Source organism: Arvicanthis niloticus, chromosome 5 (genome assembly GCF_011762505.2).
Source record: "Arvicanthis niloticus isolate mArvNil1 chromosome 5, mArvNil1.pat.X, whole genome shotgun sequence".
In the NCBI taxonomy this organism is placed as follows: Eukaryota; Metazoa; Chordata; class Mammalia; order Rodentia; family Muridae; genus Arvicanthis; species Arvicanthis niloticus.
This window is the reverse complement of record NC_047662.1, coordinates 29,675,241-29,703,203: the sequence shown is the minus strand read 5'-3', so window position 1 is coordinate 29,703,203 and position 27,963 is coordinate 29,675,241. Positions and strand designations below refer to the sequence as shown.

At 45.8% G+C, this 27,963-nt stretch overlaps 1 protein-coding gene across 8 annotated transcripts in view; it reads left to right on the top strand.

The window, feature by feature from the left end:
• Window positions 1-27,963, top strand: part of Inpp5b (inositol polyphosphate-5-phosphatase B) — a 61,746-nt gene that overhangs the window by 28,483 nt on the left and 5,300 nt on the right. For 6 of the 8 annotated variants that reach the window (XM_076934230.1, XM_076934225.1, XM_076934226.1 and 3 more), the window contains 13 exons: window positions 8,117-8,219; window positions 11,253-11,420; window positions 12,771-12,872; window positions 14,369-14,483; window positions 14,822-14,938; window positions 15,509-15,696; window positions 16,880-16,991; window positions 17,810-17,919; window positions 19,183-19,318; window positions 23,273-23,383; window positions 23,921-24,083; window positions 24,928-25,163; window positions 27,222-27,335. In XM_076934230.1, the coding sequence (XP_076790345.1) occupies window positions 8,117-8,219; window positions 11,253-11,420; window positions 12,771-12,872; window positions 14,369-14,483; window positions 14,822-14,938; window positions 15,509-15,696; window positions 16,880-16,991; window positions 17,810-17,919; window positions 19,183-19,318; window positions 23,273-23,383; window positions 23,921-24,083; window positions 24,928-25,163; window positions 27,222-27,335 (1,775 nt within the window). Of the gene's footprint in view, window positions 1-8,116; window positions 8,220-10,062; window positions 10,084-11,252; window positions 11,421-12,770; window positions 12,873-14,368; window positions 14,484-14,821; window positions 14,939-15,508; window positions 15,697-16,879; window positions 16,992-17,809; window positions 17,920-19,182; window positions 19,319-23,272; window positions 23,384-23,920; window positions 24,084-24,927; window positions 25,164-27,221; window positions 27,336-27,963 lie in introns of those variants that run through there. The other 2 variants (XM_076934228.1, XM_076934229.1) reach the window with 2 other exon arrangements.

Here is a 27,963-nt window from a genome sequence, read left to right as displayed (position 1 = left end):
CAGGTGCCTCTGTCTGTTACAGAGCCCCAGGAGCTGACACTGTTAGTGTCCCTGTGTTATAGATCAAAAGGAAGTGACTTGTCATTAACAGGAAGACGGTGGTGGAGTAGGCCTTCCACTTCAGTTCCCAGGTACTCTCACTCGGAGCCTGTGGTGCATGCCTGCTGCACACCTGTGCCTTTCTACGTCTCAGGGAGTCGCCGAGGGAGAGGCAGCCTTGTTTCCCAAGGCTTGTCTTTAGTGTGAGTGGCATCCACTGTCTGGTATCCATGAGCGATTACAAATCTTTTGTTGTTTTTTTTTTTTTTCGGTGAGACAGCATCTCATGTAGCATAGACTGACCTTGAACTTGTTATGTAGTGGACGATGACCCTGAACTTATTGATCTATCTGCCTCTATTTGCTGAATGCTGGATCACAGGTGTGCACCACCACACACACTTTCATGCAGTGCTGGGGTGGAACCCAGAGTAAGAGCTCTCAACGGAGCGACAGCTCAAGCCTGATTGTAACTAGCATCTGAGTAAAGTGACTTGACATCAAACGGTGGTAGTACTAATAGATAAACCTTTTTATTTTTAGGTTTATTTAAGGTGTGTGTGTGTGCACCTGTGTGTGTGCACATGCATGTATGCATGAATATGGAAGCCAGAGGTCAAGATTGGGTCTTTCTCAGCCGGGCAGTGGTGGCACACGCCTTTAATCCCAGCACTTGGGAGGCAGAGGCAGGTGGATTTCTGAGTTCGAGGCCAGCCTGGTCTACAGAGTGAGTTCCAGGACAGCCAGGACTACACGGAGAAACCCTGTCTCGAAAAACCAAAAAAAAAAAAAAAAAAGATTGGGAGATTGGGTCTTTCTCATCCGCTCTCTATCTTCTGTTTCTTTATTTCTCTACTCATTTAGTTTTTTTTTGAGACGGGGAGGGGGGGGGTTTCTCACTAATATAGCTTTGATTGTTCTGAAACTCAGTATGTAGACCAGGCTGGCCTCAAACTCTCAGAGATCGGCCTGCCTCTGCTTCTAAGTGCTGGGATTAAAGGTGTGTCATATCCAGCTCTTCTATTTTTAAAACGTTGTCATTATTAGTGTGTGGGTGCACAATGTGAGTACATGTGTGTGTGCCCTGGCATGTGTGCGGATGTCAGAGAACAGGTCTGTGGAGTTCGTTTCTTTCCTTCCATCCTTCCTTGGGGAGCAGGGATAGAATTCAGATTCACATTGTCGGGCAGTGTCTTTACCCACTGGACCATCTCCCTGGCCTTCTCCACCCATTCTTTGTGTTAGGTTCTTATTGAACCTGCGGCCCATCAGTTGGGCAAAGCTGGACGGTGATAAAATCTAACTCTAGACCTTCCTGTCTCCCATCCACGCCCAGTGCTGGCATTACAGATGAGTCTAGCACAATGCCGAGCCTGCATGGGAGCTGAGGATCTGAACTTGAGTCCACCTGCTTGCTTGGCTGCACTTTACTGACTGAGCCATCTCCCCAGTGCCCAAGAGAAAACACTTTTAAAAGTTAGATGTGTTTCTCAAACTTTTCTGAAGCCTCCACGGAGGGTATTGACATGGGGACATGGTGGGAGTTTAACGTTTTCAATGAGAACACAGCTCTGTTGAACACCAGATTCAACAGTAGATGGTGCTGGTGCCGCATGCCTTGTGACAAGATTCTTCACCTGGGTTTGTGATTTTTGTGATTAAAAGTAAGCAGGCGAGGTGAGTAAGCATCCCACCTGAGTGCTCAGGACCTGAAGGGTTTACTTATGCATAATAAGATGGCATGGATATCTTATTATGGTGCCCAAGTGTAAACATGACATTTATACATAGTTTGTACATACAGCCAAAGGTATATGTTTATCCAAATGTGTGAGTATGTGAGTGCATGTTTGTGTGTGAGTGCAGGTGCATGCATGAAACAGTGTTTCGTGGTATGGAATTTTCCATTTGTGAGCGCCATGTTAGTACTTAGAAAATTTGGGACTTACCATGGTGGCTCAGGCTTACTTATGATCCTAGCTCATAGGAGGCTGAGGATGGAGGATTGCTGGAAATTTGAGGTCAGCCTGCACTAAATATTGAGATTCTGTCTTAAAAGACAAAAAAGGAACGGCAGTGAAGAGGAGAAGGGGGGCATAGTTCAGAGGTTGAGTGCTTGCTATTCTTGCAGAGAATAGAGTTTGGTTCATGGCATCTGTGTTGGATACATTTTTTTAAATTCAATGCCCCCTTCTAGTCTTCATGTACACTTACCCAGACCCGCACTCACATATAAACACAGGATAAGAAGTGAAATAAGCCTTTAATCCAAGTATGTGTGTGCATATTCTGTTTCTGAAGAATTGCGCCTAGGATCTCATACATGTAGGCAAGTACCCTACCACCAAGCTATAGGTCCTCAGCCCTTTTATCTGTTTTTAAATCAAGTAACTAATTAATTAATTAATTAATTTTGTTTTTTTTGTGGGCTTTTTTTTCCTTTTTTTAAAATGGGCTCATTCTGTAGCTTAGGTTGACCTTGAATTGGGGGTAGTCTTCCCACCTGGTCCTCCAAGTGCTGGAATTCTGAGTGTATGCCACCACTTAGAGATAGAACTTCTGGGTAGTTTTGGTTATTGTTTTTGTTTTTTGAGACAAGGTCTCCCTATTATATAGCTCTGGCTGGCCTGGAACTCTCTGCTGGGTATTTTTTGACCTAGAAGTAAAAAGGCAGGGTGGGTGAAGTGGGTGAAGATGGTCCCTCAAAGCCTGGTGACCTGAATTTGATCCAGGACACACATGATAGGAGAAACCAGCTCCTTCAAGTTGTCCTCCGACCTCCACAAGTGAACTGTGGCACGTATGTGTGTCATCCCTCCCCATGATAAATAAATACATATTTTGACAGTAGGTACTGTGAGCTGAGGAAAATTAGAAGCTTCTAAAGTGAAATAAAGGGATATTTGAGCACCTGCAGGGGCAGGGGTCTGCCCCAGTGTCAAAGTGAATAGCCACCATCTGAGCCCAGGCTTGGATGGAAGGAGGAGTGAGCAGTGTGGGTGTCAGGAGGAAGTGAGTCCCAGACAGAGGGAGCAGCAAGAGCAAAGCCCTGGGCGTGGCAGTGAGCTTGACACCAACGAAGGAAGGATGGCAAGGCCAGGATGTGTGGGGCCAGAGGCTTCAGAGGTCCAGGGTAGGGCCTTCTCAACTCTTGCTTCTGAGGGTGAGGCTTATTTTCAGTGTAATGGGAAGCTATTTGAAAACTTTAAGCAGAGAAGTGACCTCATCTGTACACTTGTGTACTTTAAGGTTTGCTGCGGCTGCTCTATGGGAAACCAACAATAGGCCTTATGTAAGGAAGCACAAACAGGAAGCTGCTACTGTAGTCTTGATGAGAACCCCTGGACATGGTTTTGAAGGCAGAAGTTGCTTCAGTTCTCAGTGAATTAAATGTATATGTGAACGAGGAAAGGCCTTGGTGTGGTTTGTTTGCAGTTCTAAGTAGCTCAGGCTATTCTCCAACAGCAGTGGCCTTCAAAATACTGAGATTATAGGTATGTCCCATTCTGCTAGTTGGAGCCCTAAATTCTTTTATTGTCTGTCTGCTTAATCAGCTGTACACTGTAGCCCAGGCTGGTCTCACTCAAGGTAGTTCTCCTGCCTCAGTCTCCCGAGCACTGGGATTACAGGCATAGGCTGCTGTGCCCAGTGAGTGTGAGACTTTTGACCTGATCGACTGGTTGAATGCTGGTACCATTTACTGGGATGCAGAAGGTGAAGCAGAATATGGGAGAAGGAACGGGATGGAAATCAGGTGGAAGGTATAGAACAGAAATGCAAATCTGATGCTTTGTTTAGTTGTTATTGGTGTGCCATGAGGCAATTTTTCTTTTCATTAATACAGTTTTCCATAGCATCCCAGGGCAAACTGGAGCAGTCTGATTGGGGGGCTCCCTAAAGGCCCACAGATCACTGGCATCACACAGCGGACCTGGCTCCCAGTGCAGCTTGTGATTTGTGGCTTTTCCACCAGGGTCTCAAATGATGTAGATGAAGACTCTTAAGGTATTTAGAAAAGTTCACTCTGTTTTTCCTGGTGGACAGGACAGTCTCCTGAATCTCTGTTTTAATTTAATTTAATTTTTTAAAGATTTATTTTTATTTATATGAGTACACTGTAGCTGCCTTCAGACACACCAGAAGAGGGCATCAGATCCCATTACAGATGGTTGTGAGCCACCATGTGGTTGCTGGGAATTGAACTCAGGACCTCTGGAAGAGCAGTCAGTGCTCTTAACTGCTGAGCCATCTCTCCAGCCCTTTATTTTTTTTATCTGTCTTTTAGCCCTAGCCCTGGTTGTCCTGAAACTCAGTCTGTAGACTAGGCTGGCCTCTGCCTCCCAAGTGCTGGGACTAAAGGCATGCGCCACCACACTTGGCTAAAACAAAAATTTTCGAAGCTGGATATGGTGATATGTTCTTTATTCCTAGTACTTGGGAATCAGAGGCAAGTGGATCCTTATGGGTTCCAGGCTACTATGTAAGGAAACTATCTCAGTATACAAGTGGAAATCAGTGGACAATTAGGGGGAGGTGATTTTCTTCTTTCTCCATGTGGATCCTATGGGAATCGAGCTCAGATTGTGAGGCTTGGCCTCAAGAGCCTTTACCTACTGAACCTTCTCACTGGACAGTGTATCTCCATTTTTCTAGGCAAGGTCTTATCAAAGCTGACAGTTCTTCCATGTTCAACTTGTCTGCCATTTTCTTAACGCAAGCCATGGAGTCTCACTCCTTGCCTGGCTTCCTTGTGCTCCTCATTGCATTTATTAAGCAAGAGGCCCATGTGGAGGTGCTATAGAGATGGCTTAGAGGTTAAGAGCACTTGATACTCTTGCAGAGGACCTAGGTTCAGTTCCCAGCACCCATATGGTGGCTCACGGCCATCCTGTAACTCTAGTCCCAGGGGGTTCTGTGCTATATTCTAGTCTCCTCTGACACTGGGCACACGGGTGGTGCACATACATACAAGTAGGCAAGACCTTCACACACATAAAATAAATAAATAAATAAATCAAAGTGGGGGGAGACTGACTCTGACCGACTGACCCATGTGTGTAGTTTTTAAGATCCAGAAAAGAGACCAGGGCTGGGGAGATGGCTCAGTGGCTACGAGTGTTTGAGTCCCCAGCAGTCACTTTGAAAATAAATAAATAAAAAATGAACTCTGAGGGCAGATGAGGTTAGGAGCTGAGCAAGAGAACAGCTAGGGAAGAGACGCTTTGCTTAGGACCTTGCTGGAGCCTCTGTGGGAAAAGGGAAGAATCTGCAAGGGCTGGTTTCCCAAAGGAAGCAGGAAGTAAATCCATCAGGTATTTACTGAAAGAGGTCAAAGTGTACGATGCTACAGGCTGTGCTAACTGGGCTGCATTTGGCCAGCCACGTGCTTAGAGTTACCATAAGCAGCAGTCAATGGAAGATTAGAGATGAGGCTAGGGCAGAAGATTGAAAAGACGCAGGACAAGAGCAGAGGCTGGACAGAGGCGAAGCTTTTCCTGAGGTTTTGATCTCAGCTCCCGATTCTAAAATCTTCTATATTTTAGAACTTATATTTTTTTTTCTCCTTTGAGACAGGGTTTCTGTATGCTCTCCTGGAACTTGCTCTGTAGATAAGGCTGCCCATGATCTCAAGGGTCTGCCTGCCTCTGCCTCCTGAGTGCTGGGATTAAACTCTGTGCCACATGTCGGTCAGAACAGTTTTATTTTTCTGTGAAAACAGTACAGAAAAAATGTCCACATCAAGTTCCTGCATCACAATCTTGCACTAGCGATGGCACATTTGTTAACAGTATGAGATCCATGTAGACAGACTATTATTATTATAATATTTATTTACTTTATGTATATGAGTGCACTGTCACTGTCTTCAGACACACCAGAAGAGGGCATCAGATCCCATTACAGATGGTTGTGAGCCACCATGTGGTTGCTGGGAATTGAACTCAGGACCCCTGGAAGAGCAGTCAGTGCTCTTAACCGCTGAGCCGTCTCTCCAGCCCCAGTAGAATATTATTAACCAAAGTGCACACTCAGGTTTCCTTGGACTTTTACTGAATGACTTTCTACCCATAGTCCCATCCAGGACCCCCTTAATACGGAATTATCATGTGTCCCCTTAGTTTCCTCTGATCTGTGACAGTTTCTCAGTCTGGCCTTGCTTTTGATGACCCTGACAGCTCTCAGGAGTACTTCCTTTTGTCCTTAAACAGGGACTCTACTCTGCAGGGGTCAGGGAGCAGTCTGTCTGTCAAGAATGTAGGTTATCCACAGGACTTATCACAGGTGAACCTTGACCACCAGCTGAGGAAGTGCCTGTCACATTTGTTCACAGAGCTCTGACTTTCCTTCTTTGTGGGCTTCAGCGTTGGGAAGGAAGTCACTGCGCACAGTCCACACTAAGGAATAGGGAGTTAGCTTCCTCTATGAAGGGGAAGCTGCTATGTCAGTTATTTGGAATCCTCTTTGGGAGATTTATGCCTTCTCATTTGTTTGATCATCCCTTGATGCTGCTGCTGCTGCTGCTGATTTTACATATTTTTAGCACATTCCTACTTTCTAGCTCTGTCAGGTATTTAAAGCTACTTTGTGTGTTTCCTTTCTCAGTCCTTAAATAGCGGTACTTCTTAGGAGCCCAGTTTTGGAAAACAGTATTGAAGCTATGCTACTCTTGTCTATTTTTGCTTCCCAGAGGACAGCAAAGGACTGTGTGTGTGGAGAGGGTGGAGCAAGGTTTTTCCTCAGAGAAAGGGTCTCATGTGTCCTCTATTCAAATTTACTGTGTAGTTGAGAGTGATTTTGAACTTCTTACCTTTCAGCCTCTGTCTCCCTAATGCTAGGGTTGTTATAAACAACCGCCCCCAGTTTATATGGTGCTGGGGACTGAACCCAGGCTTCATGCATGCTAGACAGCATCCTTGCAATTGAGCAACGTCACCAGCTCTATGTGAATTTTACTGTAATTTTAATCATGTGTGTGTGTGTGACTATATGACTTGTGTTTGTAGGTGCCCTGGGAGGCCAGCAGCGTAGCTGGAGCTGCAGATGGTTATTTCTATATCTAGTCACCTGTAGTAAGCTACCTATTAATTCATACTGACATTTCTTAAGTCTAATCCATCACCACATGGATCTTTCTGGCTCTCTTTCTTTGCCCGTCTGAACTCCTTTGCTTCAATAGTGGGTCACTTGGCTTACATCATTCACCATCCCTTTTTCTGTGCTCATGTGCAGTAGTTCCACAGTTGTTAATCTGTGCCCCATCTTAACCACATTCTGAACTGGAGCACTGTGTGCACGCGGTTTCCCATTTGCCGCTAGGCTTCTAGCCTACTCATCTTCAAAGTTTTGTGGTTAACACTTTTTCCTTTACCCCCCATCAGCGTGGTGGTTGCACGCTGTGATGTAGTCAGATGCCTGTGTCATTCTCTATTCCACTCCAGGAGACCCTGAGGTCATTAAGTGATTTTCTTCCTTTATTTTTGATGGTGTTAGGGATCACATTCAGGGCCTGCACCTTTTGTTGCACAGTCTGCCGTTCAGCAGCATGCCCAAGCTATACGTCTTTGTTGTTTTTGTTTACTTTGTGTTTTGCATCTGGGTCTCACTATGTAGCTCAGGCTGGTCTAGAACTCATTAAATAGAGCAGGCTAGCTTAGAACTCACAGAGATCTGCCTGCCTCTGTCTTTGGAGTGCTGAGATTAAAGGCATGTCAGTTGCCCTTGGATTTTTGAGATTGGGTCTCATCATGTATCTCAGGTTGACTTTGATGTGCATATGCAGATCCTGGTGAACGCAGAGGGCATCCTTGTGTGTTACGTGTCTTCTGCTATTGATGCCTGTAGTTTTTGTTCCTAGAAGGGGGTAGAGTAGCTAAATGGCTTTGTTTTCAGCAGCAAAGCCATTCAGGTGAGCGACCTTCCGCCTCTGTGCACGCCCTGTGAGACTGCACCCACACGGCAGGGTGGGCCTTTGCAGTTTCCGAGCAGGATGGGGACTGCCAGGGATTCCTCAGCTATGGTCTGAGAAGCTGTGGTCTGTGTACTCAAACACACTACTATACTTTAATTCCTTCTTCAGGTGGTTCTAACGTCGACAGCTCGAGGCCAAATGGGAGAGGCCTGCTTATGGACCAAAGCTCTGGGGCCAGGTGTCCGGATAAACCAGAAAACACTCTCACAAGGTGACGCAACCCTCCCTCTGATCATATCTCTTCCTAGCGAGACTCAGCCCCACCTTGCATGTGTAACATAAATTGTTTTAAGTGGCTGAAGCTTAAGAACTGTCCTAATGTACGGACACGGTGGACTTACTGTGTTTGCTGAGCTGCGTGCTGTCACAGGACTGCTGTCTACATCAGAGTTTCATGCTTTACTGTTTTACAGCTAAGGAATTACATAAGGGGGTGGAGGTATGTCTCAGCAGTTAAGAGCACTAGCTGCTTTTACAGAGGACCCAGGGTTATTTCGCAGTAACCACATGGCTCCAGGGGATCTGATGCTCTCGTCTGGGAATTGCACTTGTATGTTCGTACCCTTATGGAGACACACACATACTTAAGAACAATAACACCAGTCTGAAAAGGGACACATAGGTTGGGTAGAGAAGATGGCTCAGTAGATAAAGCTTTGCCTCACAACTTGAGGACCTGAGTTCAGATTCCCAGAGCCCATGTTGATTTTTTTTTTTTTTTTTTTAAACATAAGGCACCCAATGCCCTGCAATAGCCAGTAACCCCTCTAGAACTTGAGCTTGCAAGCACTCTAACTCTCTTGTAGAGATTTAGGAAATGATCTGAAGACATACTATGGCAGTTTAGAGCATCAAGTGTGCAATTGTGAGGACCAGATCTACATCCCAACACCCGAGTAACAAACAAGCAGTTGAGTGAACACATTTGTAACCCACGTCCCAGAACTGGAGGATGAGGTACTGAGGTATGGGGACAGGAGGATCATGGGGACTTGCTGGCTTCTACCTTAGCTTTGCAAACAGGAGGAGCCCCAGGTTGAGGGAAAAAGCTATTCTGGTCTGTCTGAAGGCTAGGCAGTGTGATGAAGGAAACCCCCCTCCCCCCCAGACACAGGAGGGGGGAGCCAGTGGGGAGGACGATAGAGAGATCATTAAACTTGGCGTAGAGGCAGGTAGATCTCTGTGAATTCAAGGACAGCTAGGTCTACACACTGAGTTCCAGGCCATTCCTCCACCCAGCAAAACCCTGTTTAAAACAAACAAGCAAACAAACAATAATATAGGAGACTGAACATGTTTGATTTTACCCTCACCCTTTTTTCATACCTTTGCCTTGTAAAGCTTATTTTTCTTCACTTCTTTTGCTCCATGCATAATTATATTTAGTGATTTTTTTTTAAAAAAAGATATTTATTTTATGTATGTGAGTACATTACAGATGGTTGTTAGCCACTATGTGGTTGCTGGGGATTGAACTCAGGACCTCTGGAAGAATAGCCAGTGCTCTTAACCACTGATCCATCTCTCCAGCCCTATTTATAGTGATTCTTATGTGTTTTATGCCCTCAGAGGTTAGAAGAGGGTGCCAGATACCCTGGCGCTGGAGTTATGGATGGCTGTGAGCCACAGTGTGGGTGCTGGGAACTGAACCTGGTTTCTCCACAAGAGCAACAAGTGCCCTTAACTACTGAACCATCTCTCTAGTCACCTTCCCCTTCTTACTGAGACAATCATATAGCTCTGGCTAGCCTAGAGTTTGATGCATAGATGAGGATGGCCCTGTGTCTGCCTCCCTAGTACTGAGATTAACATGTGCCACTGTGACGGTTTAAATAAAAATGGCCCCCATTGGCACGTGGGGGGTGGTACTATTCGGAGGTGTGGCCCTGTTGGAGTAGATGTGGTGTTGTTGGAAGAAGCGTGTCATCAAAGATGGGCTTTAAGGTCTCAGATGCTCACTCGTAGACAGTGTGTCACTGTCTCTTTCTGCTGCCTCCAGATCTGATGTAGATCACAGCTACTTCTCCAGTACCATGTCTGCCTGCCACGGTGAAGACGGACCGAACCTCCGAACTGTAAGCCAGCACAATTAAGTGTTTTCCTTTAGAAGAGCTGCTATGGTTATAGTGTCTCTTCACAGCAATAAAACCCTAACTACAGCAGTCACCTGCTATATAGTCTTACATAACCTTACTTGATGTATGAATAACAGTGGTGCTGTTAATACTCAGGTGGTCGTTTAGTTCTGTTGCTGTAAAGAGACACCATGATCAAAGCAACTCTTATAGAAGAGAGCATTTAATTGGGGGTTGCTTACAGTTTCAGAGATTTAGTCCACTATCATTATAGTAGAGAGCATGGTGGCATGCAGGCAGACACTGAGGCAGTACTTGAGAGCTATATCCTGATGCATAGGCCACAGGAAGAGACCTGGACCTGGCATGGGCTTTTGAACCGTCAAAGCCGCCTCCAATGAAATACTTCCTCCAATAAGGCCACTCCTTCTAATCCTTCTAAACCATTTACATAGGATCATTCCTGGGGAACAATGCATTAAAAACTATGAGCCTATGGGGGCCACTATTCAAACCACAACACGTGCCATTTACTCAGTGCTGGGAGTGGATTTAAGAGCCTTCTGTGGTTTAGTCCATTGAACCGTCTCCAAGTTTCTTAGGTTGTAATGTAGGACCCTGGTAGGTGACTCTGTCATATTTTTCTTATACTAGGTCTTGAATAACTTATATCCTGACTATAAATACTACATAACAGTGCAATCTAAATTCCCTTTGCCGTTTTATTTTCACTCACTCCAAGAGGTACAGAGGTACAGTCTTGTTCCGTGGGGCACAGAGATGCAGGAAGAACATTCACACTGAGTCCCAGCCACTCCACCACCTCCAGCAGGATGAGAGAATTTTACTTTTGTAGTTCTGGGGGTTGAACCCAGGACCTTGTGCATACACATCAAGTGCTCTGCCTACTGAGCTATGACCCTTTCTTTCTTCTCTTAAGGTCCCTTTGTGACCTAAGGTACTATGAATGTAGGAAAATCTCTAGACCAATTATGCCGTATAATCGACATATCAGCTTAATTAATCTCCCATTTGTTATTTTTAAATAAGTTTAACTTGGACCTCTTTTAATTCTGTGATACAGGTGCTAATTTGTGGGAACATCTAAATTTTATATTTCTTTTCCATACCATACTCAAAATATGATTAAAATGCTTTAATTTTTCCAGACAGAATAAATCTAAGTCTGAGATTACTGACATGGTTCGTTCCTCCACGATCACGGTATCGGACAAGGCTCACATTTTATCCATGCAGAAGTTTGGGCTTCGAGACACAATCGTGAAATCACACCTCCTGCAGAAGGAAGAGAATTACACCTACATCCAGGACTTCAGGTAGCTAACTAGGTTCTCCACAGCTTTATCTCCTTTGAGACAGGGTTTGTCTGTGTAGCCCTGGCTGGCCTGGAACTCACTCTGTAGATCAGGCTGCCTGCCTCAGCTTCTTGAGTGCTAGGGTTAAAGGTGTGCACCGATGGTTTTTCCAGGCAGAATGACCATTGTGCTGTCTGGAACTTCAGCATCTACCCCACATACCTTGAATTCGGAAGCAAATAATTCTGTTTGATGTTTTTCCTTTTCAAAGAGTATCATTGCATTCACTTCTTAGCGGTTTGTGTGGGGTAGGGCATCATGTATCCCCGCTTGGTCTAGAACGTAAAGGATCAAGGCATCCTCCTGTGTCAGCTATACAAATGCCAGGGTTACAGATACATGCTAGTGTGCCCACTTTTGGTTACTCTTCCTTGCCGGGTGTCTGACATCCTGTCTCCTCAGGCAGGCTGTGTGGCTGATGGGCTGCAGTAGGTGGCACGGTTTGCAGATGTCTGTGGCAGTGATCACAGGGCTGCAGAGGACAGTGCAAAGGGCAGTGCCGGAGCCTCAGTACCCGCCTGGGTTTTCATTCCCTTGCTTGTTCCAGGCCTTGAAAAGAAACATTGACATTCAGTAATTCTGTCAGCTGGGCTCACTGAATACTAAGTGAATAAAGCTTTCAGAGTTCTGGAGCTTTAAAAACCATTGCGCTGGGACTATAAGGTAAAACAACATCATTTCTAGGCCTGTGGTAAAGAAATGACCTCTGACCACTGGTGCCACTTTGCATAGTTTTTCTTTCAGTAGCACCCACAGGGCAAACATTTGGTGGCTTATGTCTCCACAATGGCTATTTAAGGGAGGGGGAATGTTCAGAGCAGTCTGGTTTGCTTGCTCTACTGACCTACCTACCTACCTACCTACCTACCTACCTACCCACCCACCCACCCATTTATTTATTCACCCACCCGTCTGTCCGTCTGTCTATCTGTCCGTCCATCCATTCATCCATCCACCCACACACTCACTCACCTAGCTAGCTAGCTAGCTATTTATTTGAGACACTGTCTCACTGGGAAGCCATGGTTGGCTGTAAACTTAGTATGCAGCCTAAGCTGGTCTTGAACTCACAGCAGTCCTCCTGCCTCACTGTCTCAAGTGCTGGGACTATAAGCCTGTGCATCCATACCTGGGTCAGAGAAGACCTATTTCATTTGCAGCTATCACAAAGGCAGGCTGCCGATCATTCGTTGGTGCCATAGTCATTGGTCTAGGTTAAATAGGACATTTCTTATGTCTCAATGTCATTCTGCAGAGACTGAGCCCTGACTTTCTGTTTCCGAATCACTGATTGAACCTCTTTGGCGACAGGTTTTTTGTGGGAACATACAACGTGAACGGACAGTCCCCCAAAGAGTGCCTCCGGCCCTGGCTAAGCCACAGCACCCAGGCCCCAGATGTGTACTGTGTAGGGTGAGTGCTTCTCTTCCATTCCTCCAGTTCTGAAGAATAGAGAGCCATGCTGAAGGAACAGGGACATGAGTCGAGCTGAGTCTTTGTGGCAGGTGAAGGATTGAAACATGAGCTCAGCTCAGAGACAGCTGTGTCTCTGTTCAATGTTATTCCTGATACCCAGAGGTCTGGCCACGTCCTGTGCTTGCTATTTAACGCTGATACGAATTTAGAATAACCTTCTGTTAGAAATTGGTGTGTCATTACTTGACATTCAACACAGTTTGCGTTACAAAGCAAAGAATATTTTTGCCAGGAAAGGAAAGTTCACTCAAGTTTGATCAGTCAGCTTGATGTATGTGCCTATGTATGTATGTGCACATGAATGTGGAAGGCAGTGGTCAATCTGTTATTCCCCAGGAATAAGAGAGCCAGACGGATAGACAGTGTCTGTCTCTCTAGTCTGGGATTCATTAGGTTAGGCTAGATTGACTCACCAGTAGGCCCGATGGGTCTGCCTGTTTCTGCCTCTCAGAACTGGATGTGGATCATCCTGCTTGGCCTTCGTGTTCGATTGCTTGCTTGCTTGGTTTTCCTTTTGAGACAGGGTCTCACTATGTAACTGTGCCTAGTCTGGAGGTTATGTTGACCAGGTCGCCTTGAATTCAGAGATCTGTGTGCCTCTGCCTTTGCATATTGGTATTAGTGGTATGAGTTACTATGCCTGGCCCTACGTTTGTTTGTTTGTTTGTTTTTACATGGATTCTAGGGATCAAAGTCAGGTCCTTTTGTTTGCAAGGCAAACACTTTGCTGACTGGGTCATCTTCTCAGCCCCTTGTTTTACAGTTTTGAGAAAAGGTTTCACTATGTAGTAGTGGTTGGTTTAGAACTTGCTATGTGGACCAGGCTGGCCCTCCTGCCTCTGCATACAAGTGCTGGCATTATAGGTGTGCACCATTGTACCTGGCTTGTTTTTTTATTACTTTGTTTTTGCAATGCTGTGGATTAAACACAGGGCACTAAAACGTGAGAGGCAAGTGCTTTCCTACTGAGCCCACACTCAGCTCAGGCATTGTTTTCTCCACACTATCCTTGCATGACAGTCCTGGGTACCACTGATGGGAGTAGGGGTGGTTAAAGAAGCCTGAATATCGTAGGGGAAAGAGCTGAACCATGAGGTTTATATAAACCAGACCAAATCAAGCAAAGCATGGACCCAGATTTCAACTCCAGTTTATTACATGGTCTTTGTTGACCTAAGGATTATGGGTGTAAAATGGGGGTGGAGGGGTACTTCTAACTAGTCCAGTGGCTACGCCCTGGAGAGGAAATGAGCTCCTGTTTAGAGAAGCACCTAGTAAATTCCACAACTTTCAGTTCTCTGGTTCTGTGTGGTTTTAGCCCCCTGAGGGTCCTGCCGTTCAGCATGGAAGCTGGGACCTGAGCACCTGAGTAGATTCGGGAGGTGTTACCTGCCCGTTGTCTCTTTCTGGTTCAGTGATTGCCTCTCCAATAGGTTCCAGGAGCTTGATCTGAGTAAGGAAGCCTTCTTCTTTCATGATACCCCAAAGGAGGAGGAGTGGTTTAAGGCTGTGTCAGAAAGCCTTCACCCAGATGCCAAATACGCAAAGGTAAGTGAGGGGCCTGCAAATCTGAGATAAATGTTCAGTGAACAGTTGTGTGTGTGTGTGTGTATATATACTGTCAGTGTAAGCCATTCCTGTTCAGTTTCACAGTCCCCCAGAAGGGCCTGTCTGAATGGAAAGACTCAGGGTCTTGACACTTATAGGTGGGTTAGGGTATCATGTAGCATGCTCTGTGAGTGGAACAGACTACTTGTGCTCTGGCCTGGAGGAGGATGTGTGTTAGTGGCTCAGCCAATTCTTCTACCACATTTCCCTTAGGGAATTCTGGTTTTTAACTCCTGTCTGCAGCAGCCATTACTTGAGAATTGGGCTCTGTGTTCCAGGTGAAGCTTATCCGGCTGGTTGGGATTATGTTGCTGTTGTACGTCAAACAGGAACACGCAGCCTATATCTCAGAAGTGGAAGCTGAGACTGTGGGGACAGGAATCATGGGGAGGATGGTGAGTCCTTGGTCATATCCTACAGCACTTTGAGGACCTTGACCCCTAATGTTTTAACTTAGCTTCTTGTGATGCAGGAGCCATACAAGCCCACCTAGGATGCTGCCGTTGGCAGGACAGGCTGTGCCCACAAGCAGGGCTGGTTGAATAGACAGCTTAAAAATCCAGCCAGTGCATTTCTTCATCCTGGTAGTTAGTCAGTGCCAGAGCCTCTGGTTGATCCGAGTGTACTATGTACTATGTGCTACAGAAACTGTTTTGGCCACCAAGGAAAACTGAGCCCCACGGGTTTGCAATGTCCTCTTCTTGAGGCTTCTGGAGTCCTGCCCTTAGATCCTCCTGCAAGAGCTGAGCTGGACATACAGCTGGCTCACCAGGGATACAGACAAAAAAACAGAAGGCTGAGAGAGACAGGCTCTAGCCTGAGTTTTTTACAGAAATGGCTAATCATTTTGCTTGGAGATTTGTATTCTTATCTATAAGATACAGATAATAACCATTCTGAAGACAAAGACAAAATATTCTGAAAGTCTGAAGGTTTAAATGACTGAGCGAGAATCCTTTCAACAGGGTAACAAAGGAGGAGTGGCGATCAGGTTCCAGCTGCACAACACCAGCATCTGTGTTGTCAATTCCCACCTGGCAGCCCACACAGAGGAGTACGAGAGGAGGAACCAAGACTACAGAGACATTTGTTCTCGAATGCAGTTCTCTCAGGTGGACCCGAGCCTCCCCCCTCTCACCATCAGCAAGCACGAGTGAGTCTGGGTTTGTTTCCTCCACATTCCCTGCCTGTGACTGCCAGGCTGGGTTCTCCACTGTGCCCGGGACTCTAATGCTGGAGGCTGGGTGTCTGCCAGCTCTTATTTGTTTCTTGGAAGTTCTTGGCTTCCTAAATTGTCATCTGGAAGACCTTTAGAACCACTACCAAGCATCCCTTGTCCCTGGATAGGCATAGGATTTATTGGCCTAGAAATCTGTCTTGACCGAGCACCAGAGGCAAAGCAGCCTAAGAACTTTCATCTCCAGCCCAGTTTGGAGCACTGTTTCAGGTCTCTGCGTTTGTCCTTTCAGAGCATGCGCACTTGAAAGTGGGGCCCGGTGCTTCCTGCCTGCCCTGGCTCATTTCTCCTTGATATGGTCAAAACCATAGCTGCAGCCTCTCAGAGCAGATTGCATTAGTTTTGCTTGTTCTTTTTTACTTCTTTTATCGCCAAAGCTTGCTATTTGTCAGATTTCAAAGCCTTGGAATTTCAGACTTTATGATCACAACTAAGATTTTGGGAACTTCATTTATAAAGAGGAAGCCCCTGAGGTCCTGTCCAAAGCAGTGGTAATGTTTCTGGCTCATTGGTATTTTGGAAGCTGGCTGGACAGCTATTCTTCTCCAGGGTCCCTCATTGGGAGCATGTCTTCTCCACTGTGAGGCTGCAGCTGCCACGGCCTTCTATCTGCTTTTTAGGCTGAGGATGCATTTGTTGGAGATAATGTAACTGCTAGGCAGATTACTTGGTGACATGGTTGTTGGCTTCAGGTAGAGCAGTAGAGTTCATGGCATGTCTGATGTCATCAGGAAGCAGCAACAGGTGAAATGGACCACGTGACACAGCTCTTCCCAGGAGTTCAGAGTAAGCCAGCTGTTATGCAGTGGGTGAAACCAGGCTCTACTGTTAAATTCAAGCTTTGCTTCAGATGATTCCATCTAGATACAGGCTAAGAGTGCGTCTGTGGTCTGGAATGTAGCACAAGGTCCCTGGGTGATTGGTCCTTTGTGACAATCAAGTCAGCAGTGCATTAGACGTGTTAGTAAATGGGTGGGAAGGAAAATTCTGCAACAGCTAAGTCACTGTCCCTCCTTGGGGCTTCTGTCTAAAGCATCCTGGATAGGAAGGGTGAAAAGCCCCTCCTAAACCCTGTCACCTCTGTGCTCTGCCCTCACAGTGTGATCTTGTGGCTGGGGGATCTCAACTACAGAATAGAAGAGCTGGATGTGGAAAAGGTGAAAAAACTCGTGGAAGAGAAGGCCTTCCAAACCCTGTATGCGCACGATCAGGTACAGATGGTTACCATGTCTCTTCCACTGTGAGGGCACAGAGCCTAGTTTCTCCTCCATTGTCTTGGGAGGTTTCCCCCAGGACCTGATGCTGTCCATGTGTGGCTGCATTCTGTCTGCATTCCTCTCTGTTGGCTCTGTCCTTTAGAGTAAGAACACACACTTTCTCATTTACTCAAGAGATCAGGAGTTGAGGATACACACAGGGGCTTTACGTTATTAATTTTTTTCTTCAGTAAAGAAACTACTTGGTATATTTAATAGTTCTCTTTAGAGCGAGTCCTCTGCTCCTGCCTCTTCCTCCTTACCAGTTTTCTCCAGTGTGAGCAAACTCTCTCCGCTCCTCCCTTCACTCTTCTGCTGAATGAGCCTGCTGTTCCCTACCATCATTTGTTGTAGCATGTCTTTCTGAGAGCAGTGTCCACTTCACAGGCTGAGAGCAGCCTGTGTCTGACTTTCCTGGCTCTCTTCAGTAGACTTGAGTCTTCGTAGGTGCTCAGAACTGTCCAGGGTGCTGAAGCTTCCTTTATCTTCTGTCTGCTCTTCTCCCGTCCTTGACAACCTTGGCATCATTAGGTCTAAATCCTTCAATTCTCCATCTCTTTCCCAGGACGGAACAACTGAAGGAGAAGAACCTTAACTTCTTCTCTCTCTTTAGAAAATCATTTCTTTACTGATTCACAGAATCATAGCTTTCTCATGGGTCCTTTCTCTTTCAGGTAGGGCTTGGCATATGGATTGATGTTGTGGCCGCTACTAATCAATCCCAAGTGTGACCCTTTATCCTGAAGGCTTTTTCCTCTTCTTCTTTTGTACAGCTGAAAATCCAGGTGGCTGCCAAAACCATCTTTGAAGGCTTCACAGAGGGCGAGATTACATTCCAGCCTACTTACAAGTATGATACTGGCTCTGACGACTGGGATACCAGGTGGGTCTGAGGTCACGTTAGGGGGTTAAGGAAATGGAAACTCAAGCATTCTGGGAAGCAGTGGCCCTTGTGGACCTGAAGAGCATAAGGTCCTTGTGACTCTCCATGTTTTCCATGGTGGCCAAATATTCCTTATCTAAGCCCACCACATGTTCACATTTCTTTCTTGACTGCCTTAGGTGGTGTTCCATTATGGATTGACTTTTCTATCCCTTTTTAAAAGATTGAGTGTGTGTGTGTGTGTGTCTTTGTCTGCATATGTGTATGCGAACTGCACATAGGCCTGGTGTCTGTAGAAGCCAGAAGGGGGTGCCAGATGCCCTGGAACAGGAGTTACAACTCCAGCTGGTTGTAAGACATCATGTGGTTGCTGGGAGCTGAACCCAGGTCCTCTGTAACAGCAGCAAGTGCTCTTAACTGTTGAGTTATCTCTCTAGCTCACCAACTGACTTTGAGCTGTGTTTGAGGTAATGTGCTGATTCTAGCTAAGCTTGTCCGTGGTCTTGACATATTAGTTAATATTCCCTCCCTTCCTTCCTTCCTTCCTCCCTTCCTCCCTTCTTTCCTTCCTTCCTTCCATTCTTCTTAGATTTATTTATTATGTATACAGCGTTCTGTCTGCATGCATGCCTGTATGCCAGAAGATGGCATCAGATCTCATTGTAGATGGTTGTAAGCTTTCATGTGGCTGCAGGGACTTGAACTCAGGATCTTTGGAAGAGCAGCTGGTGCTCTTTACCTCTAAGCCAGCAGCCCCATAGTTAATATTTCATTAAGGTTTTTACAGTATGCCCCATACTGCTGGATATCTTTGATTTGTGTATCTCATTTTAACCTGTTAAGATCTCATTGAGGTATATATGGTTTATTGTGAGACGGTGGACTGAGGCATAGAGAGCCCAAGAATCTCCCAAACAGAATTCGAACCCAGGCAACAGAAATTCACAGCCTGTTCCCTAAACCATTTTCTGTTAAGGACTATAAAGTGTTTATTCTCCTGTTGCTTTCTCACTTTCTCTCCACCCTCAACAGGACAGTTCAGGGCAAGGAATCTGCTAAACTGTTTTCTGTTGGAGCTTTCATAGTAATGGTGTATGATCCCCATAGGAGACGCCTTGTTCCTGCCTAGGCCTAATCATCTGCATGGACATGAGGGCTCAGGCAGGGAGCAGCGAGGGTTCCTGCCTGACCCTTGGCAGTCACTGAACAATGAATGGGCCATGATGTTTCTGTGAGCATACCAGTGTGCACTTTGTATTTCAGTGAGAAGTGTCGTGCTCCTGCCTGGTGTGACCGAATCCTGTGGAAAGGAAAGAACATCACTCAGCTGAGTTACCAGAGCCACATGGCCTTGAAGACCAGTGATCACAAGCCTGTCAGCTCAGTGTTTGATATTGGGGTAGGTAGGCAGCTGGTTTTTATACCAGGGCTGCCTTTTGTCTTTCTGATCTTCTTCTCTTAGCCTCGAATATAAGGAAGTTCTATTTTAGTAATTGTTTAAGGTCCTGGAGGGATGGCTCAGATAGTAAAAGCCCGTGCTGCTATTCTGGGGGATCTAAGTTTGGTTCCTAGCATGTTGGCTTGCTCAGAACCACCTGTAACTCCAGCTCCAGGGGATCCAGTGGCCTCTGCATGAATTGCATTCATGTGGTACACAAACATATGTGGAGGCAAAACGCCATTTTAGTCACAGTTACTATTGCTGTGATAAAACATGACCAAAGCGACTTGGGGAGGAAAAGGTTTATTTAGCTTACATCACAGTGTATCAGATAAGGAAGTTAGGACAGGAACTCAAACAGGGTAGGAATCTGAGGCATGAACTGATGATACAAAGGCCATGGAGAAGCTTCTCATGACTTTCTCAGCCTGCTTTCTTTATACCAGGACCACCAGCCCAGGGGTGTCTCCCCACCTCCAATGGGCTGTGCCCTCCCCCATAAATCACTAATTAAGAAGATGTCCTACAGGCTCGTCTACAGCCTCATCTTAGGCTGCAAATGCATAAACAAAGCCCAGAGGCAAAAGGGAAATTCCATGTTTGTGTTACCATATCTGGTCTGTGTAGTTCTAGAAATTGAATCCAGCACCTCATGCAATCGAGGCAAGCACTGTATCAACTGAGCTCCATTCAATGGAGGGAAGAACATTTTCTTTCTTTATTTCTTCCTTTTTTTTTTTTTTTTCTTTTTTGATTTATTTACTTATTTTATGTATTTGAGTGCTCTATCTGTGTATACAACTGCATGCCAGAAGAGGGTATCAGACCCCATTATAGATGGCTTTGAGTCACCACATGGTTGCTGGGAATTGAACTCAGGTCCTCTGGAAGAACAGCCACTTAAGGTTAAGCCACTCTTAACCACTGAGCCATCTTTCCAGCTCGAGACATTTTCTTAATTGAGGTTTCTTTCTTTCAGATGACTTTAGCTTGTGTCAAATTGACATAAGACTAGCCAGCAACATACCCATATACATAAAATAAAAATAAATACATTTTTAAAAACATATAAAATTTAAGTGTAAAGTTAATTACTACTTGTTTTTATATACATCTGAATATTTCCACATGCATGGAAGTTCCCTTTTGCCTCTGGGCTTTGTTTATGCATTTGTAGCTGAGTATGTCGGTATTCTGCGTGCAACACACGGATATTTTCTTTTTCTTTCCTGAGTAAAAGAACTTACATTATAAATGTTCTGAGGACATCTCTTCCCTCCATTGAAAATGTTCTAGGGTTGGAGGATGGCACTCAGTTGGTCAGTGCTTGTCTCGATTGCATGAGGTGCTGCGTTCAGTTATTACTACACAGACCAGATATGGTAACACATACTTGTAACCCCAGGAGGCAGAGGTAGGAAGAACGGGAGTTCAAGGTCATCCTTGGCTACATAAGGAGATCTCAAGTCTGTCCTCCCCTCCTCCCACTCCCAAAGAGGTTATGTTTTAGGAAATTGGGCAGTTTTTTTTTTTCCTCATTAGTTTGTTTTTTACATTTATTTAGTGTGTGGGTGTGGGTGTGTGTGGGTGTGGTGTGTGTGTACATGTGCATGTGTGCACACACATATGCATGCATGCTACAGTGCTCATGGGAAGGTCAAGGACTTACAGGGATCTAGCATGTATATCCCAGGAATCAAAGTCAGGTCCTGTAGCTTGGAGGTAAGCCCTTGTGTTTACTGAGCCATCGTACAGGCCTGTTCCTTATGAGTTTTAACGCCAAGAACTTTTCTGCAGTAGGGATGAGCCATAATGTATATTTCCGTTGTATGTGGTGCTATAGTGAATCCCTCATGTAAAATCCTATGTCTGTGCATATTTCTATAGACAGATTCTTAGTGGTGACATTAGTGGTTCAAGGGGACTTATAGTTTAGCAGGGTGGCAGTGCATGTAGTTTGAGCTATTCAGAGGCCTCTGACAGGACTGCTTGAGCCCAGAGTTTAAGACCAGTTTGGGAAACACAGCAAGACTATATATTTTAAAAAAGTTTATTAGCATTTAAGAGGGAGTGCAATAAATGTGTGGACACAGTAAAGAAACTGCTTACAAGAGTGCTTTATTATTAGGGAGGTTTTTCGTTTGTTTGATTTGTTTTCTGAGACAGGGTTTCTCTGTGTAACCCTGGCTGTCCTGGAACTCACTCTATAGACAAGGCTAGCCTCAGACTCAGAGATCCCCCTGCCTCTACCTCCTGAGTGCTGGAATTAAAGGTGTGCACTGCTAGCGTTTTTATTGTGAACAAGAGAGGAAATATCCAGAGGCATCTGGAGTAGTCCAGAGCATGGAGAGAAGACTGAGCATGGCCTGGGTAAGGAAGAGGGAGAGCACGGGGAGACGATGAGAGAGGAAGGGATAGGGAACAGAGTATAGCAAGAGAGCCAGAGGACGGCGGAGACAGCGAGTGGAAGAGAGAGAGGCAGGTCCAGGGAAGCAGACAGTGGGTTCTGTAGAAGGATGAATAGCTGAGGCGAGGGACAGGTCAACAGACTGTTGCGGACTTTGTGTAATAGGCACTTGTGACACTCAGGGTGCTTGGATGCCAGGCTGGGCCTTGAAATTCTGATAGGCACCACAGGTAGCCATGTGTCCCTTCTGCCCAAGGTAAGGGAAGTGACTCCTGTAAGAAGGGAACTGGTTTCACAAGTCCCTGAGGAGCGCTTTTGTCTAACCACAGGAAACCTCCCATCATAGCCTGAGCTCATTTCTAGTTATATGGCCTACCTAAGACTCATTTATTAGTGTCTACTCCCAACAGCTCCTACCAATTTTAGACAAAGATTTAATTAACTTTTTGGTGACAGGGGGCTCACTATGTAGTCCAGGCTAGCCTCAAATTCAGAGATTTGGATTAAAAGTATATACCACTACACAAAGGCAAGATTTATTTTTAATTTATGTGTATGAGCGTTTTGCCTGCATGCCTGTATGTGTACTGCCTGCATGGTTAGTGCTCCCAGAGACCAGGAGAGGACATGACATCCCTGGAAATAGTGTTACAGATGGTCATTAAGCCATCATGAGGGTAAGAGAGCCTGTTGTCAGAACTACCGAGCCGTCTCTGCAACCCTAGTTCCTATCAGCTATACCTCCACCAGCTGCTGGTCAGCTTAGGTTTCCATAACCTCGCCAATAATTTTTTCAGTATTTTCAGTTAATACAGTGAGCAAAAGAGAGCGAGTACCCGTGGCTTCTGTGTTGTTTTGTGCCATCTTCCTGCTCTCCGAGGTGTAGCAGGGTAGACATGGGTCAGAATCTGAAGTTAGAGAAGAGCCTAAGATGGGTGTGGTGGCCCTGGCTGTTAAGCTGTGAGTTTGAGACCAGTCTTGTCTACATCCTTCTCTGAATGTGTTTGTGTGTGTGTGTGTGTGTGTGTGTGTGTGTGTGTACAGGGGTGGGGGTGGGAGCTAAGTAATGTTGCAATTTTATTGTTGAAAATGAGAAGTATTTATAATTAAAATAGAGAAGGGAGAGCCTGACGAGCTCGAGTTAAAAGAGCTGAGAAATACATCTTTGTATCAAAACCACAGGAGGGAAACTCCACTCTTGGCCTTAGGGTGGGGGCAAGCAGCACAGAGATAGAAACTCTGTCTTTTGGCTAGGACCTGAGACCCAGCAGGAGGAGCCACCAGGACACTCCACTGTCCTGCTGACCAGGAGCAGCCTTTCCGTAGCTGGGGGATTCTTAGGAGTCTGTCACTGATTGGGTTATCTGTTATTGAACTAAACCTACTTAGCTTTCACTTCCTGAAATGCTGTTGGTTTCAGTTTCTGATTTCCCTAGCACACTGGAGACCGAGAAAGAAGCACGGACAGAAGGCTCCACACTCAGTCTCTCATGTTTCCCTCCCAGGTGAGGGTTGTCGATGAAGAACTCTACCGGAAGACCCTGGAGGAAATTGTCCGTTCCCTGGATAAAATGGAAAATGCCAACATTCCTTCTGTGACACTCTCTAAGCGGGAGGTAGGAAAGGCCCAGACCTGATAAGAGTGTTAGCGTCAGGGGTTGGGAGTTGGCTCAGTTGGTAGGACCTTAGAACTCATGTTGGAGTGGTAGCGTAGTCTTTATTCCCAGAACTTGGGGGGGTAGCAGAGCCAGTGGATCTCTGAATTCAGGCTAGCCTGTTCCAGACCAGCGAGGGCTATGTACTGAGACTGTCTCAAGAAGAAAATGGAGTTTACAGGAACACACTTTTTGCTGTAGATGTACAGCCCCTTAGCAGAGTGAGCTGGATCTTCAGGTCATGGGGCAGTTTGAGAATGGTGTTTTGGAAATGGTTTTGGATGTAGAAGATGGAAACTTTGTTTGCTTCAGGAAATTTACTTATTAAAAACAAACTTGTGCTTTACTGGTCTCAGTGGCCACTGTGCCCTCACAGCTAAATACATTCCAAATACATGGTCCTTATTTTCTTCCCAAGACAAATAGTTATTCTGGTTAGGGTGGGTGCACAGCTCAAGAAAAGAACACTGGTTCTGACTGGCCCTTGTTTGTTCTCAGTTCTGTTTTGAGAATGTGAAGTACATGCAGTTGCAAACCGAGTCCTTCACGATTCATAACGGCCAAGTGCCCTGTCAGTTTGAATTCATCAACAAGCCTGATGAAGAGTCCTACTGTAAGCAGTGGCTGACGGCCAAGCCCAGCAAGGGCTTCCTCCTGCCAGGTAACCTGTGTCTTCCTAGGCTCTGCTTTCTGAATGTCCTGCCTGTCCTTTTCAGTTTTCTAAATAAGCTTTTTGCTTCTGAATGCTTTATTCTCTACCTAACACTTTTGTTTGTTCATGTTGTTTTGTTTTCGAGACAGGGTCTCTCTATTATGTAACCCTGGCTATCCTGGAACTCACTGTGTAGCTCAAGGTGGCCTCACAGAGATTTCCCTGCCTCTGCTGGCTCTGAAATCATTCCTCACCCCACCCCTCACCCCCAATCCCTATAACTGAACTCACCTATATATATAAAACGTAAAGTGCTGAGGGGCATGCGCTCAGTTTTAAGAACAGTTAAGTCGCTTGTGTGCTCCATAATTGTACAGAAGGTGCTGCTACTGTGGGACTCATCTCCATTGCCTGTCTCACTGTAACCATCATCCACCCTTATGGAGAGGGAGAAGTGATGGGTAGTCACCTAGAAATGGTAGCTTCTCTGTCATGCGGCAGGAGGATTACGGGTGTTTCCTGGGTAGTTCCCAGGTGATAACTTCCCTGGATCTGTGCAGGGGATGTTTTCATCTTACCTGACCCAGGGCTGGTCCTCTGATCCATGCCTTTTTACTGGACTTCTCGTGGTTGAAGCTATGCTACTTACTACTGCGGCTTTTTGAAGGTTTGGCCGTCCAGTGTGCATGTGTTGTCTTCACATTTTGTGCTTCTCCAGTGCCAAGCACACAGGTCCTTGTTGGGTGATCTGTTTGCTTTCTTAACCCTTTCTCTCTCACTCCCTGCCCCCCTGCCTTTTCCTCTTTGTCCTGACTGCTCCCTAGCTGACTGTACTTTTAAACTTGTTCTGCAGATTCTCATGTTGAGATTGAACTGGAGCTCTTTGTAAATAAGGTGACCGCTACAAAACTCAACTCAGGCAAAGACAGGATTGAAGACATTCTGGTTTTACACTTGGCTCGGGGAAAGGATTACTTTTTGTCCGTGTCTGGGAACTACCTGCCCAGCTGTTTTGGGTCTCCCATCCATACATTATGCTACATGAGGGAGCCCATCTTGGATCTACCACTGAAAACTGTGACTGAGCTGGTGAGTAGTAGGCCTTGAGGAAACACCCAGTACTGGGAGCTTGGCTCACACACCTCATTTCTATACCTACCTTCCTGGATATAAGCATTTCACGGCTTCCTTGAACTTTCTTAGTATCAATGCAACAAGCCACCCTCCAGTCAGAATGACAGTGAACTGTTTCTCCTGACTCTTGTTTTTTCTTCCTGGTCCACTTAGACTTATATGTGCCAATGAAATGAAGCAGCAGCAGCTGTGTTGGCCAGTGGGTTGAAGGTAGTCTCTCTTGCCTGCATCAGTGTTGGCTGACCCTGTCTTCTGCACATGGGCCCTCAGCTTTCTAGATGGAGGTCAAGCTTCTGCAGCTAGAGGCAAGAGCAAGAGAGAAAAGCTAAGTTATTACATGGCATGGCTGACAGCTCACACAAGGTCAATTCTGCCTTACTGTGTGGTTTGGAGCAAGTTGTGAAGCCAGCAGATTCCAGGATAGAGAGACTTCCTCTTGCTGTGGACAACTGCAGAAGATTGCCAGTCTTTTTCTTTTTTCTTATTTTTTTAAAGACTTATTTATTTTTATTTATAGGAGTACACTGTAGCTGTTAGACACACCAGAAGAGGGCATCAGATCCCGTTACGTATGGTTGTGAGCCACCATGTGGTTGCCGGGAATTGAACTCGGGACCTCTGGAAGAGCAGTCAGTGCTCTTAGCCGCTGAGCCATCTCTCCAGCCCCAGTCTTTATTTCATATCCGAGCATGTATACATGCATGCAAGTGATGGCTGCATAGATTGGTGCTTTGTAAAGAACAGAAGCTTAGCCTTCACAGTTTGGGTGGCTGAAGTATATGATAAAGATTCCTGATGACTCACTTTCTTGGTTCATACATGGCTGTCTCAGTGTCCTCCTGTGGCAAGAGTGGGAAACTCTTGGTTTTCTTACTGCACACCAATCCCATTTGTGACCACACAACCTTCATGACTAGCCACCTCCTAAAGGCCCCACTTGGTGATTAAGATTCAACAAGGGAATCTGGGTGGGGTGGAGGAGACACATTGCATGAACACTCAGTATCCAACAAGCAGTGCAGTAGAGAAACTTAGTCATGATCCTGTTTCTAGTGAAAGTTTCCATTTTAAAAAATTGTCATCTGGGGCTGAAAGATAGCTCAGTTGATAAAGTGCTTGCCATGCAACCAGGAGGTCTTGAGTTTAGTTCCCTGGAACCTACATAAAAGATACATGATCCCAGCTTTGGGGGATGGAGACAGGCTCTAGACAAATTGGAAGGTTCTAGTTTCAGTGAGAGACCCCTGTTTCAAAGAGGAAGTGGAAGTCAACTGAGGAAGACACTCAGATGACCTCTGGCCACCACATGCTTATGTACATCCATGCACATTACACACACCACACACACTAAACAATAAATACTGACAGTCTGGCAGGTCATCCTACACTAAGTTTGCTCAGACACAGAGGCTCCTATGGAGACCATCCTGACACAAGGGAACAAGCTTGGCACTGATGCACTAAAGGAAATGGGCACTGTAATTTGTGCCTTTTTTTTCCTTTAAATGCACATGTTCAGTTAGGGACTCTTGAACTAGCCTCTCTATCATTTAATATAGATGAAAACGGAAACCCAATCAAGGAAAGTGAGTTGTCACAGGTCACGTGGTGAGTGGCAGCAGACCTGGAGCTTGGGCTCTCAGTTTTGGGCTCACAAGTGTGTACAGTGTGTACTCTTCCTCACTGGGTCACACAAAATATAGTCTCTCTGGTTCTCACAGTGGATTTCTGGGGGAACATTTTTTCTACAAAGTCAGGGCATACACTACCCATTCAGGGAAACTGCTTGCCACCTCTCTCTCTTTCCATCCTTAAAAATCACCTCTTTGTCACCCAGTTGTACCACCTGGGCTTTTTGTAAACCCCCCCCCCCCCCCCCCGGAATGTCTGGTTAGTGGATTGAGACATTGTCCTTTCCTGTTGTTTGCTGTCCTCATGTCATGCATTTCCTGAAGCCAGCCTGGTAGAAGTGCCACCTCATCATGACTTGTCATACTTTTTCTTTCATTGGAGACGTTGATGCCAGTGCAGACTGCAGATGACAGGAGCCAGTTGGAGAAACCCATGGAAATCCCCAAAGAACTCTGGATGATGGTCGATTACTTATATAGAAATGCTGTCCAGCAGGTAGGTGGGGCTTAAGCCAGTCAGACCTGACTGAGGCTTCCTTGAAAAAGACCTAGAAACCTAGAATGTTTTTTTGTGTGGAAAGCTTTTGTCCCAAGGAACCTGTGGATCATTATTCTGCCCCCAGAGGGTTCCAGTGCCTGTTTGATACTAGACCTTGATTCCCCATTGGGAAGCAAAACAGCCTTCCCAGCACTGTGTTTCTTTCCCAAGCCTCTTCCTGGCCCCCTAGAGGACTTCTGAATGCCCCCTGGGAGATCATTTTTGAGTCTTCTGCAGGAACTCTCACCTGCTTCTGAGAATGGGAGAGGCTAACTTGTCAGTACAGGCAGAGGACAGATGGAACCCCAGGCCATGAGTCTGGAGGGCTGATTTCTAGAGAGAGTTTAGGCAGGCTTCCTGGGCTGGGATTAGTTGATCAGTGTGGTCAATTTGACTGACTTGGCTACAGGTTTGTGAGCTCCAGGCTTCAAAGCCAGGAACAGAAGAGGGTCATAGGAGGCTTATAGGTTGGGGAGAATGCAGGGGATCACAGACATAAATATATAATTTATTTAGCAGCACACAGGCACTTTAGTCAGGCTGACGCAGGCAGCCTGGTAAAGGTAAAAAGGCTCTTGCCTCTGAT